This window comes from Pleurodeles waltl, chromosome 4_2, assembly GCF_031143425.1.
Source record: "Pleurodeles waltl isolate 20211129_DDA chromosome 4_2, aPleWal1.hap1.20221129, whole genome shotgun sequence".
NCBI classification, from domain to species: domain Eukaryota; kingdom Metazoa; phylum Chordata; class Amphibia; order Caudata; family Salamandridae; genus Pleurodeles; species Pleurodeles waltl.
In genome coordinates, this window is record NC_090443.1 from 1,022,765,405 (window position 1) to 1,022,780,258 (window position 14,854).

At 44.7% G+C, this 14,854-nt stretch overlaps 1 protein-coding gene across 4 annotated transcripts in view; it reads right to left on the minus strand.

Moving 5' to 3' along the window:
• LOC138293613 (membrane-spanning 4-domains subfamily A member 4A-like) overlaps positions 1 to 14,854 on the minus strand; it is a 96,002-nt gene that overhangs the window by 57,991 nt on the left and 23,157 nt on the right. For all 4 annotated transcript variants that reach the window (XM_069232890.1, XM_069232887.1, XM_069232888.1 and 1 more), the window contains exon 2: positions 13,922 to 14,081. In XM_069232890.1, the coding sequence (XP_069088991.1) occupies positions 13,922 to 14,068 (147 nt within the window). In that variant the 5' untranslated portion in view covers positions 14,069 to 14,081. The remainder of the gene's footprint in view (positions 1 to 13,921; positions 14,082 to 14,854) is intronic.

The following is a 14,854-nucleotide window of genomic DNA, read 5'->3' on the forward strand; positions in this document are numbered from 1 at the left end:
TATGGACACGAATCGGCTCGAAGCCACTCTTGCACCTGTTGTGCCTGGTTATTCACACTTTTTCCCCTTTTCCCCTTTCTTCTATATTCCTCCTACTCTTAACTCCTTAAGGTATGTATTAACCACACCACACTCGAGGGTTGATTGGATTTGGGGAGGTCGGGGGGGACGATGGGCGAGGGGACGCAGCAAATCCTACTTAAAAACATGCACCGCTAGTGATTCGTACACAAAACGTTTCAATGACACAACATTGTAACCTGGAACATACGAGGCCTGGCTAACCCAACTAAAAGACGCAGAGTATATACATATCTCAGACGCCACAAAGTGCATATAGCTATACTACAGGAGACCCATGCCACCACACAAGAATTAAAGGAAATTAATAAGACCTGGTCGGGCACTGTTTATGGAACTAAAATATCCAAATATGCAAAGGGAGTACTGATATGGATCGCACCATGGATCCCATACACGGTCCAAGACACGTATATAGACACAGATGGCAGATATGTCTGCCTCACTGGAGAGTTGGATGGTAGACAGCTAGCCATAGCTGGTATATATGCCCCAAACTCGGGACAAGGGGAATTCCTGAGGGCCACATCCGCACAGATCTCACGGGACCCGTCCATACCAATTATCTGCGGAGGAGATTTTAACAGTGTACCGGACATCTCTATGGACAGATCACACCCGCCATTAATAAGCGCCTCTAGTAGACGGGTATCTGAGATGTTAAGGTCCTGGATAACAGAACGGAGGCTACATGATGCATGGAGAAGTCTCCATCCCGCTGATAGAGAATATTCCTTTTATTCACCCGTACACAACCTCCACACACGAATTGATTTACTATTATGCTCGCCCACATTAACACACTTAATACATAGCGCCAACTATCTGGCCAAAACCCTATCGGACCACTGCCCCCTAATCGTCACACTGAGATGGGGTATTTAACCATCACGAATACCCACTTGGCGCTTACAACCCATCTTGTTGCGTGACCCGCCATTCCGGGAAGAACTAGCTCACACCATAAAGTCATATTTCACAATTAATAGTCAAACAGCCACAACACGCGCAATCGAGTGGGATGGACACAAGGTGGTAGTCAGGGGCATGTGCATCGGGGCTGCAGGAGGTATCAGGCGCACACTGCTCTCTGAGCTACACGATACCGAGGAGAAATTACGGAAGGCAGAATGCGAGGCGGCCTTAAATAGTACTGCTAAGAATAACACGATCACACGCAAAAAACAATGGGGCGATGCCGAAACCCGCCTACGAAAATTCGACTATCGATACCATACGGCGCGATTACACGCCGAGGGCGATAGATCAAGTCGTATGCTGGCCTGGTTAGCGAAAGGGACCCAGCAGCATACTCCTATAAACGCCATCCGCCTAGATACTGGTGTGATAGTGAACAAACAATCAGAAATAAACAACGCATTTAGGCAGTATTATGCAAGGTTATATCAGGCAGAACCTCCCCCACTCGCACCACAACTAGAAGATTTCTTCAGGACCTCCCACGTAAATCAATTAACGGCTGCACAAGCACTAGAGTTAGACAAACCCATCGAAAGTGACGAAATAAAACAAGCACTGCAACAGCTAGCCCACAATAAAGCACCAGGGGGAGACGGATTACCGATCGAGTACTATCAGACTTTCTCATCACAAACGCTCACTCCATATCTGACCATGCTACAGGAGGCATACGAAACAGGTCGTCTCCCAGACTCACAGCGCGAAGCTACGATTGTAGTCCTCCATAAAAAGGGCCGCGACCCACTGGATGTACGCTCTTACCGACCCCTATCACTTTTAAACACGGACTGTAAAATATTAGGCAAGGTACTATCCAACCGACTTCTCCCAATAATTTCTTCCCTGGTACACCCAGACCAATCAGGATTTATACCAGGACACAACACCTCTATCAACATCAGGAACCTTTTGCGCCTGATCGCTGAAACTCCTGATACAGACTACCCCAGAGTTGCGGTTTCACTAGACGTTGAAAAAGCTTTCGACACACTGGGATGGCCATATCTGATGGCAACCCTGCAGTTACTGGGATTTGGTAAAGTGTTCACACGCTGGATATCTATCTTATATTCAGACTCCATAGCTAGAGTAAAAACGGGCACCATCCCTTCCGAAAAATTCAAGATCGGTAGAGGCACGCGACAGGGATGCCCCCTGTCACCACTTCTGTTCGCACTAGCCATAGAACCCCTCGCGGCTAAATTGCACAATGAAGCCACAAGATGGGGCATACCGGACGGCGTGGAACACCGCATAGTGTCCTTATACGCAGACGATGCACTAATATACTTACGTAACCATACCGAATCCCTACCAATCCTGCTACAATTATTGAACTCATTCGGAGACATATCCGGCCTACGCGTTAACTGGGCCAAATCATGTCTATTCCCCATGCGCCGACTACCCGACACACAGACCCACATACTCACTGAGCACAATTTACAATGGACTTACAGCACTTTCAAATATCTAGGAGTGCACATATATCATGACGAATCTGACCTCAAGGAGGGCAATTTAGACCGGATGATTAGATCAATAAGAGGACTGCTGCCCTTTTGGTGTGCACTACCACTATCACCTATGGGTAGAGTGGCATTAATCAAAATGATTATACTCCCTCTACTATTATATCTTTTCACTGCCCTACCACTATGGCTTCCTAGCACTTTTTTCGCACAGCTGAACAAGCTGTTGATAGACTTGATATGGAGCACCAGACGTAAACGTGTGGCTTTGGCTAAGATCTGCCTACCACTGGACAGAGGCGGGATGGGTGTACCACAATTTGAGCTCTACTACGCAGCTGCTCAGCTGCAATGGATCCTAATTTGTCTACAAGACCCCACTCACTCGGAAATCCACACTGTGAGCACACAACTGGGTGGTTTAAACATATTGGAATGGCTCGTGGGACGTGTAGCCCTATCGCGACACAACAATATCCTATTAAAAGTGGCCGAAAGGGTGTGGCGGCGCTATGTGAACAGGGGACCCGGAAAACCACCATACTCGCCTAAGACCCCACTACTCGCCATCCCAGGGGTACATAGATTACATGGCCGTCTGTGTCTCTCTGATTGGGCCGCTAAAGGCCTCCAGTTAGTGGGAGAATTAGTCGCAGAGGGCCAATTTCTCCCCTACGAGGCACTCGCGTCGACGTACACTCTGGGACAGGGCGGTTTTATTATGTACGGCGCACTACAATCTCTAATACGCAACGCATGGGGACACAGTAGCAGGGAACCACTACCATCACCTATTCTGCATGAGTTGCTATCAGACACCGGTACATCAACACGAATCTCAAGGATCCATAACGTGCTACGAGCTAACCCAGAAGAAGCACAACCACAAGCTAAGAACAAATGGGAAAAAGCACTTCACACACAATTCACAGCTCCAACATGGTCCATGGCCCTCACATCCACACGAGAGGTATCGCGCAACGCACGTTTCAGATACACCCAGCTCAACTACCTGCACCAGACGTACCTGACTCCACACCAAATCCATCACATGTACCCCTAAGCTAGTTCTGATTGTCCAAGGTGTGGTAACACGGAAGCTGATTTCTTGCACATGACCTGGAACTGCCCACCACTACCCCGAGTATGGCAAGACATCACACAACAAACTGCTACATGGCTGGGTATTCCCCTAGCACTTACCCCTGAGTCCTGCCTATTGGGTATCAGACACAAACGTAGCAAAGATAAACAAAAACACTGTTGCGCAGATCTAGCATTTGTAATCCTCAAACGACTCATCGCCACACAGTGGAAATCACCTAGCGCCCCAGATTCCCGCCACTGGAAAACTGATGTACAGCGTTGGGTCAATGCAGAAACACAGGTGTTGCACACAGGTGTTGCACACATTACGTGATAGTGGAGTGGTAGTCAAGCATGCTGATATATGGGACTCCGTAGCGGATCAACTACAGGAAAAAGATGATACACGACCTCCCTAGTCTTCTGGAAAAATACTGATCCGAGACATCACAACCAACATATTTCCCATACACAACTATTTAGACCTGAAACCTCATTCGAACACAGATGATAAGAATATAAACACACACCCTAGATATACAGCCGCGAAACTATATCCACAAAGGTACACTCCGATCGCCCCATAGACCTCCCCCCCCCACAACGGACTTACCCCCTACATCAGACCACCAAACAACAGACTCGCGACCACTTATCAACCAGAGTATAATCTTCATACCTTTCTATTATCTATTTATTTATTTATTTATTTTTCTCTTTTTCTTTTTTCCCACTCTATTCTTATCTTTTATAAGTATTTTAGTAGTATCCGTTTTGCTTATGTTATAAATGCAATAAAAAGATTTAACAAAAAAGGATACTTTATTTGCGATTTCTTATTTAGGGAATCGCAATTTGTGATTCTCTAAACGGGCTCGCACTTTTAAGGAATCGCTATTTTAGCGATTCCTTAAAATTGCATAGCGAATGCCTTTCATACATACTGAAAGGCATTTTTGCATTTGAAAACGGCCATTCGCACCGTTTGCGCATGCAAAAACGCTTGATACATCTAGCCCTTAGTATTTTAACTTGCAGTTTGTGAATAGCAAAACATAGTAAACTTTGTTCAGTCCTTGGGGATTTAAAGGTCCATTGTTTTAATCCACTAGCTGTCCTTCTGATCTATTATTGTGTTCCAGTTGCCTCCACTAAGGGGTTTGCATGTGCTATACAATTTGCAACTTCAGTTGCACAAGTGTATGTTTGTACTGCTCTAAGGGCCAGATGTATGAAGCCTTTTTGCATTTGCAAACAGTGCAAATGCCCGTTTGCGAATGCAAAAAGGCCTTTCAGAATGGCATTCTGAACGCAATTTAAAGGAATCGCTAAAATAGCGATTCCTTAAAATTGCGACCCCATTTAGAGACTCACAATTTGCGAGTCTCTAAATGCGGCATCGCAAATAAGGAATCCTTATTTGCGATTCCTTAAGCACATGTATGAAGCAATTCCTTAATGCGAATTGGACATTAAGGAATCGCTATTACCACCAAGTTGACCTTGGTGGTAACCATGTGCAAATTTTAAAAATGCATTTTTTAAATTGACATGTAACGCACACATGCCCTTTTGGCATGTGTGCACCTTACTTGTCTTTCAAAATTGTTTTAGGGTGCACCAGAGGGGGCCTTAGGCCCCCAGCACCCTGGAGTTTGCATTTCCCAAATTGCGAATTGCAGTTAGGAATTCGTAATTTGGGAAATGCAAAAAATTTGCACATATGGGCCGACAGGACCATAGGTGCGAATGGGGGCTGTATCGCAATTTGCAATTCAGTAATAGCATTTGTGATTTTTAAGAAATCTCTATTACCGAATCGTAAATATGATACATTGCATTTTGCGAATCAGAAATAGCGATTTCTTAAAAATCGCTATTTCCGAATCGCAAAAGGCTTTTTTCATACATCTGGCCCTAATGTCTCACCACTTGTGAATTTTCACTTTTCATCTTTATGGTCTACGTATGCCCTATGCAGTGAAGTTTTGCTGCTTTTCCTATATGGTACCCAGGCTCACATAGGCTGCAAGCTCCATAGCTGTTAACTGGGATGTTTCCCCAATATATCCCTTTTGTAACAAAGGCAGGAATATATAGACTTTAGATTGTACTAACAATACTCTGGGTATCCGACTTGGATGCATTTTACCACTTTAATTAGTTATCTTTCACAGATTTCTTGTCCTTCTTTAAGGCAGAATTGGAGCCCCCTTTAGCCATTTCCTTAACCAAATCCATATTAAGTAGTGGCTAGTGTCTCAGTATGATTTGTGTCGGATCCTGTGATGCTGTTAAGAAGTAGCAATAAAGGTACTTATATATCTGATTTCCCCCAAGTCTTGTGAGATATTTTTTAACCATTCTTCACAAGAGACTTATGTATTGCCAAATGTTCCTATACCAATAAGAACCTTGTGTAAATGGAGTTACTAGACCGAGGTGAAGAAAAAAAGTAATTTTATAAACATGAGACTCATTTCTCTAACCTGCATCTTCACAACAAACCAGGAATGACAGCGAGCTCCTTCACAGGTTAGTGTAAAGTCAGATATATTGCCAGTAGACTGTGGATTTGCAAACTTGGCAAACTAGGCCTTCACCTTCAGAACCCCGTATACGTGACCTGGACTGATCTAGAGAGTTGTCACATCCTAGTTGGGAATTACCCATTGTAGTGTGGCTTTCATGTAGTTCCCATTTTAGATTCTACTCCTTTAAATTGACATCTCCTTTTTGTGTTACCCTTGCATGAATGTGCTGTATGTGCATTTCTGATGCACTGATGCCCCGTAGCCTGCACAGCTAGTTCCAGGGTTGTACATTTTAGAACACAATGGGGGTCATTTTGACCCTGGCAGCCGGAACACCGCCAACAGGCTGGCGGTGTCCCGCCAGCTATTATGACCGTGGCGCAAAAGCCACGGCCATACCGCCGGCCCCTCCACTTTACCGCCAGGTCTCCGCCTGGCGGTCATAATCCCCAGGGCAGCGGTGCAAGCACCACTGCCCTGGGGATTATGAGTCACCGACCGCCAGCCTGTCCGTGGCGGTAAACACCGCCATGGAAAGGCTGGTGGTAAGGGGACTTGCGGTGCCCCTGGGGGCCCCTGCACTGCCCATGCACTTGGCATGGGCAGTGCAGGGGCCCCCAGGCATAGCCCCGTCGCACATTTCACTGCCCGAATTTCGGGCAGTGAAATGTGTGACGGGTGCTACTGCACCCGCTGCACATCAGCATTGCCGCCGGCTCCATTACGAGCCGGCAGCAATGTTGATGTGACATTTCCGCTGGGCCAGCGGACGGTAACACTGTTACCGTCCGCTGGCCCAGCGGAAATGTCATAATAGGGAGGCAGGAATACCGCCGGCAATGGCGGTATTCTGTTTCCCGCGGCCTCGGCGGTCTTCTAGAAAGACCGCAGAGGTCGTAATGACCCCCAATGTCATTTATTTTGCTTCTTGGGGTGCCTGTTAGGAGGCACTTCATTTCAGCTAGACGAAACGAATTACCTGCTCTGCGTCTCTCTCACAGTGTGATAAGAATGCTACTTTATTATATAAATAGTTTCCATGCTATGACTCAGCGAGGTGGGCACTTCTATGCTAGGACTATCATGAAACCCCTACGAGCCATGACCTCCCTCCTGCCAAGGAGTATATTCTGTACTGGCTTCCAGACACCTAACACCAAGGTATGGGAGTTAGACTTTCCCAACTGATATGGCAGAGGGTACTCCCTCTATGCTCTCTTTAGTATAGTATTAGATACAGATTGGAGTATTTGAACATTAGCAGCAATTGCCATGGTTGAATTGTTCATAATGTATACCATTCTAGCAATGCTGATCACCACAGAATGTCTCATCTTTCTAATAACCGCAGCACATGCTTTTTGTACAAGAATAAAATCATTTCACTAAATGTTTTAAAAATGCTTTTTGTATCTTTCTTGTGTTTACCTTGGTCGCACAAGAGTGACTAGCAAAAGTGTTAGATCTGTTTTCACGAATTCCTTGGGAATCAGAGGGTCATATATGAGGTTGCTAATAACATCTTTCTCTACTCTATTTGAGGGGTTGATAGGGCACTGTGGGCTAGCCAGGATAAGTCAACACTCACTGATGGTATATGTGGACTGAGCCTCCATATTGCCAAGTTTGTGTTGGTCTAACTACCCTTGTTGTGAACCGGACGTCAATTTTTACCACCACTTGGTAAGGCTTATCATGGCCACCTGACGAGACTTTTGAATCTTGCATCCTTATTATCTCGGGTGTTTCTCCATATTCGGACTTTCTCTGCCCCAGAAGGCTGTAATTTGATTACCACTTTTAGGACTCAGTCTTATAGCATGGGATATTTTCCAAACAGGTCAATTACAGTTTAGCCTTGATAAAGTAAATTATGACGAAACACATGTCGGCTGCAAGCTGTATGTTGGATCTATCATTATATGAAAATAAAACTCCACTTTCACCAAGAACGTTACCATGAACTTTTATTTCTTCTCCACTTGGATGTGAACATTTCGGACTTCTCTTTAGTGTGCTCTGGAACATGTTTTTGGTCTAACACACAGTCCGGCTATATTTGTAGGAACAGTATAACACCATGTGGAGCAGGTGCTGCAGAGGCCCTGAGAAGACCATGTGATGCTCCTTCAGAATTCTTTTGAGAAAAGGAAGATCAGTCTCCCCAGCATAACCTGATCTTATCGAAGAGATCTTAATGGTGTAAGCAACAAGAAATACCCTCAATCACTAATCACTTGATCTGTGAGATGCGTGCTGGATAGACATATGACAGAGCGCTGGACCACTTTTGGCAGCAGGTGATGGCTCTCTTTGCCACCCGCTCCTCACCCACATTTGTGAGTCCTGGAATCAGCTGAGTGGCTGGAAGTGTAGAGGTCGCAGGAGGAAGAATTTGCTCATGTAGTCCAAAATATTCTTTTTTTGCTGAAAGTGTGGTGAAGATGGACATGTCATATGGGGGTCCAATGACAGCAGTCGGTTTTCTAAAAGTTGAGTGCAGAAACTATGGGTGGGTGAAACCTGCAGAATTTCAATCCAGGATTCTGCTATGTTACAGAAAAACTCCTCAAATTCTGTGGATTTAGCCAACGGGCGGAAAATATGCAGTTTGCACTGCTATTTAGTGCTGGTAGTGTGAGCAGCACTGAAAATCATCACGAACTCCAGCATGCGTTATGCAAGAGAGCGCGGCCATTCAAGTTACTACTCAAGCAGCAGCAAATCTACTCAATCAGCAGCTCTTTCTGACTGTGCCCATTTGCATCCCTCTGCGTTATGAAATGGTGCCTGAAGGCTCCTTGGCACCTGGAAATCGCACTAGGGGCTGGCAAATCTCGCTTGCAAGCATGTGTTTTGGAGCCTCGTTATGTTCTTGCGAGGCCCAGATTGCAGAATAATTCTGCTATGCGCCTAGTGGCAGAATTTGCAGGAACTGCAGAATGCAGAGTTACCTAAATTCTTCCAATTCCACAAGCGTAATTATAATTGTGTCTGGGCCCAGCAAACTCTTTAAGATTGCAGGTCTGTGCAGGGATTCTATAGATGACAGTAGACTTCAAAGTTGGACACAGAAGACAAATGCTGAAGGGCTCTTCATGAATACGTGATGACACCATTGGCAACTCTAATTCCACCTACCTGCATGCTGGATGAGAAACGAGAAACCAAACAGTCCAATGCTACCCCAGTCATGAATAGCCCTAGGACAATATGACTGCAATCATCTGATCCATCTGAGCCTGTTGCTTCCTAATGGATGTCAGAAGTGTGGCACGAGAAAGAGAATCCACATCTCTGAGGTCAGAAAGGGAGCACACTCCGTGCATGGCACTCGCCAAGGACATAGAAGCTCCTCTAGCAGTTTTCCAGTGGTTGTGCTATCCGGACTGTAGCAGTGAATCATGCAGAGGAAATCATCCCTTTACCTTGCAGGGAGAGTGGTTGTTCATACTCTAGCCCATAATAGGTGGTCAACTGCATAAAACCGTCTGGTTGGTAGTTCTAGATCTGAATCTGCTGTTTGATATTACTTGCTCAGTGACACATTTATGAATCGTGTAACCCAAAGGGGCAGGGACTAGTTCCAAGACGGGAGGGTGTTGAGAAGTGCTCATTGTGTGAGCCCAGGAAGTGGGTTATGGACTCCCTGGGCTCACACATTAGGGGGTCTAAGTCCTCTTGTTAGCTCCATCTTCTTCAGTCTCTCCCACCATCCTCATGTTCCTCACCTGGACTCCAGAAACCTATTGTGGCAGATCACAGGGTCCTGGGCACAATGCATCTACTGGGTCTTTGTTCCACCTTGGTATGCGTGAAGGCACTGAGAAGAATTAGGCTATCCTACAAACATGGGAAGGGACAGTCTGCACTGTGATGCATCTCCAGTTGCTATCCATGGCGAATGAATGCTAGTCATTTGCAATAGTAGCTCCAGGTTACCAGGACAGCTGCCTGTGGCTCTGGCTGGCAGTGTCCCAAATCCTGTTATTAATTTAAACTCACCTGCCATTCCTGCGATTATTTGGGCCAGAGTTAGGCCCCTGGGCAAGAGGATACAGTGGTGGATGCGCCTCACATTTTACGTCTCCCTTCCTGTGTGTGGCTCTCGTCTTCTGTTGAGAGCCCTGCACATCGTTACAAGGTGTGATGTCTTTTCCTTGCATGCATATAACTGAAAACAAGGACAACCCTCAACATATAATACACACACAGCAATCCCATGGGACTCATTCAAGGATGGAGACCTCTTGGTGATTTAGAGGGGTCCAAAAGTTAATAATATCAAAATTTCTTCATACAACCAATGTTTGCGTCCCACTGGAGACTAGAAGGCTCTGCTTTTCTGTCAATTGTATACTATAGAAAATATATGTATATATGCAAATCACATGCAATCAGAGGTGAACCAAGTGCAGACAAAGCAGTGCTCGAAGGCGATACAAAGTTTTTGTGTAAGGTGACTACTTTCGGTATTCAAAAAGGTAACCTTAGACCAAAAGTCTAATTTTACTATTTTTGGGTATTCACAAAGGTAAACTTAGATCAAAAGTTCAACTTTACTACTTTTCAGTATTCACAAGGGTAAAGTTAGACCAAAAGTCTAACTTAGGCCAAAAGTCTAGCTTTACTCGTAGTAACTTACCTTTGTGAATACCCAATAGTAGTAAAGTTATTGGTATTCACAAAGGTTTGTTACTCTGAGTAAAGCTAGACTTTTGGCCTAAGTTAGGGCTAGACGTATCAAAGGATTTTGCATTCAGAGATGGAGCGGATGCAAAAATGCCTTTCAGAATGTATGAAAGGCATTCTCAGTGCAATTCCAAGGAATTGCTAAAATAGCGATTCCCTGAAATTACGACTCCATTTAGGGAATCACAAATTGCGATTCCTTAAATAGGTAATCACAAATAGGGACTACCTATTTGCGATTACCATTGCACATGTATCATGCATTTCCTAAATTCAAATTTGGCACTTGGCCACAAGTATTTTTTGGGGTGCATCAAAGGGATTTGCATTATCTAATTTGTGAATTCCTAACAGGAAGTTGCAAATTCGGAAATGCAAAACCATTCACACCTATGGACCTACAGGCGTATAGGGATGAATGGAGTCCCATTCCCTAACTGCGATTCGCTAATAGCGATTGTGATTTTTAAGAAATCGCTATTACCGAATCGCAATTTTCATACATCCCATTTAGCATTTCTCAAAAAGGAATTTCTTAAAAATTGCTATTCAAGAAATGCAAACCATGAGTTTGATACATCTAGCCCTTAGACTTCTGGCCTAAGTTTACCTTTGTGAGTACCAAAAGTTGTAAACTTACACAAAAGTGTAAGTTTACCCTTGGAAACAGGGCCCCTTGTCTGCACGCAGAGAATGCGGGGCAGCAATTCGTAAAGCAGATGTGTCTACGTCTCACAGATTTTATCATCGGGGATTTCGGGCCCACTGTGTTACGGGAAACCTATGAGCACAGTATACAGAGCAGTGAATACTAAAAACATTACTTTAGAAGTTGTGTGAGGGACGCAATTAGACTCACATGGTGGTGGAATGGTCAGATGGCTTGGTCCTGAGGAGACCCTCAACAACAACAACAACAGCAATAATAATAATAATAATACGGCAAAAGAGTTGCAAACAAACAGAAGGAGCCTCGCTCGAACCAAAAAGCCAGGTTTGCAGTTTTTTCTTGAAATCTTGAAATGGGAGGGACTGTGATTTATCTCATAGCACCCGGATAGTTTATAACGATGAACACTATGTCCAACCAAGGGATGATACGGTGTCTTCGTGTATAGGTATTTTTTAATTTTGTACCATGTTTGAGCACTGCATCATCTGTACTTGGTTCACCCTTGATCGCTTGTGATCGACCAAGATATATATATTTGTTATAATATACCACTGACAGAAAAACAGAAGTAGTTGGTCGTTGTACCTTTTAGTTTCTAGTGTGATGCAAACATTGGTTGAATGAAGAAATGTTGAAGCTGTTATAGAGTTACAGCCTGCCGTAGCCGGCTATACCGGCCATTAAAGGCCCATTCCAGCATTAAAGGCCCGAGTGTAAGGCGTGGGCCTTTAACAAGGGAGTGGGACTTTAATTACCGGTATAGCCCAGCTACGAAGGGCTATAAGGCTATTAGAACATTCCACCACTAGAGGGCAGAAAAAAAAAGATTGGAATCCCCTCGGGTTCTGTGAGGCCTTTGTTCACAGCTGTTGCTGTAACAAAACAACAATGGAATGTTGATGCTCCTGGCTTTTACCGGCCAGTAAAAGCCCAGAGCACTCCATTGTCTCCAATAGAGCCCTCAACATTCCAATGTTCTAATACCTACTGGACGCCTCTAAATCAATATGAGGTCACCTACCTTGAATGAGTCCCACGTAGCTGCTGTGTGGATATTATGTTTTCCTTGCATGTAGCATCTCTGTAGAGGCGCTTCCAACTAAAAGACTTGTAAAAAGGTATCTGTAGAGCCTCTGTAATGTTGCGGGTACCAGAACATTATATTCTCACTTGGTATGCCTTATTTTAGTTGCTTTCAACACCAGTTATTTTCCCTTCGGGAATGTAGTCATGTTTTCCTTTTTTAGCAAAAGGGCAGTGGTCTTCAAACTTTTTAATGCTACGCCCCACCCCCCGAATAAAATAAAAATAATCATCGGGCCCTCCTCCTAATTTTTCATAATTTTCCCATTAAATATGCAATGTTTAAATATGTTTAGACTTATTTAAACATTGCAGGTAAGTTATGTTACTGTTTTAAATATGAAATAATATACATGTCGCAAAACATACTATTCTGGTCAGGCAGGCCATACTAACATATAAAAGTATCCAAAGTGTGATTATTGGAAGATAGGGTAGGGGTTTTGAAGAGTATTTGGAGTCCCTTCCAGTCACAGCTAGCATGTAGGCAGAGTTGGGGGCGGGCAGGCAATGTGGTGTTGGTGTGTGCATGCATGCATGCAAAGTAAGTGGTGTGTGTAAATAAAAGAAAAAACACTTACCTTACTTGTTGCATGACGTCCGACGTCATCCTCTCACCGGTCTCCTCATGGGCTCCAGCAAATTCCCTTAAGCAATCCTGGCACTGCTTTCATGCTGATAATCAGCATGAAAGCAGCGCCAGAACTGGAGGGAGCGGCCGCTTTCACCGCTTTTAAGAGCACTGGAAGCCTGCGCTTTCTTTAACCCCGCTGTCTTAAGACAGCTAGATTAGAGATGTTTAAAGTGTGCATGTCTTGCTGGCCGTCACAAGACAGTAGGTCAAAAAGATATGCGCACTTTAAACTGTTCACAGCACACTGCTGCCACTCAGCAGCAGTGGCCCCGCCCTGTCCGGACCAAGTGTCACTTGAACTTTATTACCATTTTATTTTTCATCCCTGGGGGCATTTTAGACAGAGGGGTGATGCTCCTCTGCCCTTAAGGAGGAACCGCTGCTCGTCCCATCCCTTTTGATACATACTTCCAGTTTGGATGTACATGACAAAACATGTTAGTGATGGCCCATTACAGAGCGGTTTACTGCTGCTCATTTTTTCAGCTTAAAGCAAAGCCTTGTTATTAGCACAATACTTTTTTGGCTGGAGCCTGGCACCCCACAGGATCATTTGAGGCCCCCGAAAGGGGGGCGAACTCCAGTTTCAAGACCTCTGGAATAGGGGCATTCCAAAAGCATATGTTCATTACCTGAGTATCATTATACAAGGAGACTGTGGGAGACAAGTTGAATCATCACTTACCCCCATAGATTTTGTTTCTCCCTTGGAGACCTTTTGTAAATGTGCAGGTTGCCTCACTGTTGCCATCTGCTGGTTTGTGGTAGAGTTGGTAGGCGGGATGTACTGTGTCATCACAAACACTCCGTTTCCTGCTGGAGTAGTCGCCATTGTGCACGCCAAGCTGTGTGGAAGGAGCATAACATATTCTGTTAATACCACCATACCATTTGATCTCTTGTAATTTCTTCCTTCAAGACTTCTTTAAATAATCTGGAGTTATTAAAATTTAACAGGGTCAAGATTCAGAAAGATTCTGAGACTATTTGTTTATATTTATTTATGTATTTAATATTTAATTTATCATTTTTGTAGAAGCCCATTGCCTCTCGTTAACTTTAGAGAGCTGAAGGTCAGTGTCCAATTGAACAGGGTGAGCAGCCTTCCTTGCCTCCCTGCCCCCACCTCTCATTTGCTTTTAGTACAGCTATACACCTAGGCACTTTCTTAGCTCTCTGCCCTTGCCCACTCTTACCTCTGCCTTCCTGACTCCTCCCAAACATACCTCTCAGTCCCTAAGGCACGCTTATCACTGATCGCCTCCTCTACCCTCTAACTTTCCTCTACTCCCACATAGTTAACCCCCACCTCTTCCACTCTGAAACCCTTTCTTCCTTACCTAAACCACCTGTGCTACTCCCTTCCAACATTTCTTGAGCCAAAATCTTTCCTTTTCCCCCAGCTGTACCCTTGTGTTTTCCTTCTTGGACTGATGTCCACACCTCACTAACCCCCTACCCTAGATGATATTGCTATTAGGCATCTCCTGTCTCATCTGCATCTCTATACCCCTAGGAACCACTTACTGCTGGTTTCCACCTCTTCCCTCTCAGTCCCCTCTACTCCTATTCACCAACCCTCCTTACTTGTCCCCCTTTAGTACCCTCTTCTTTTCTA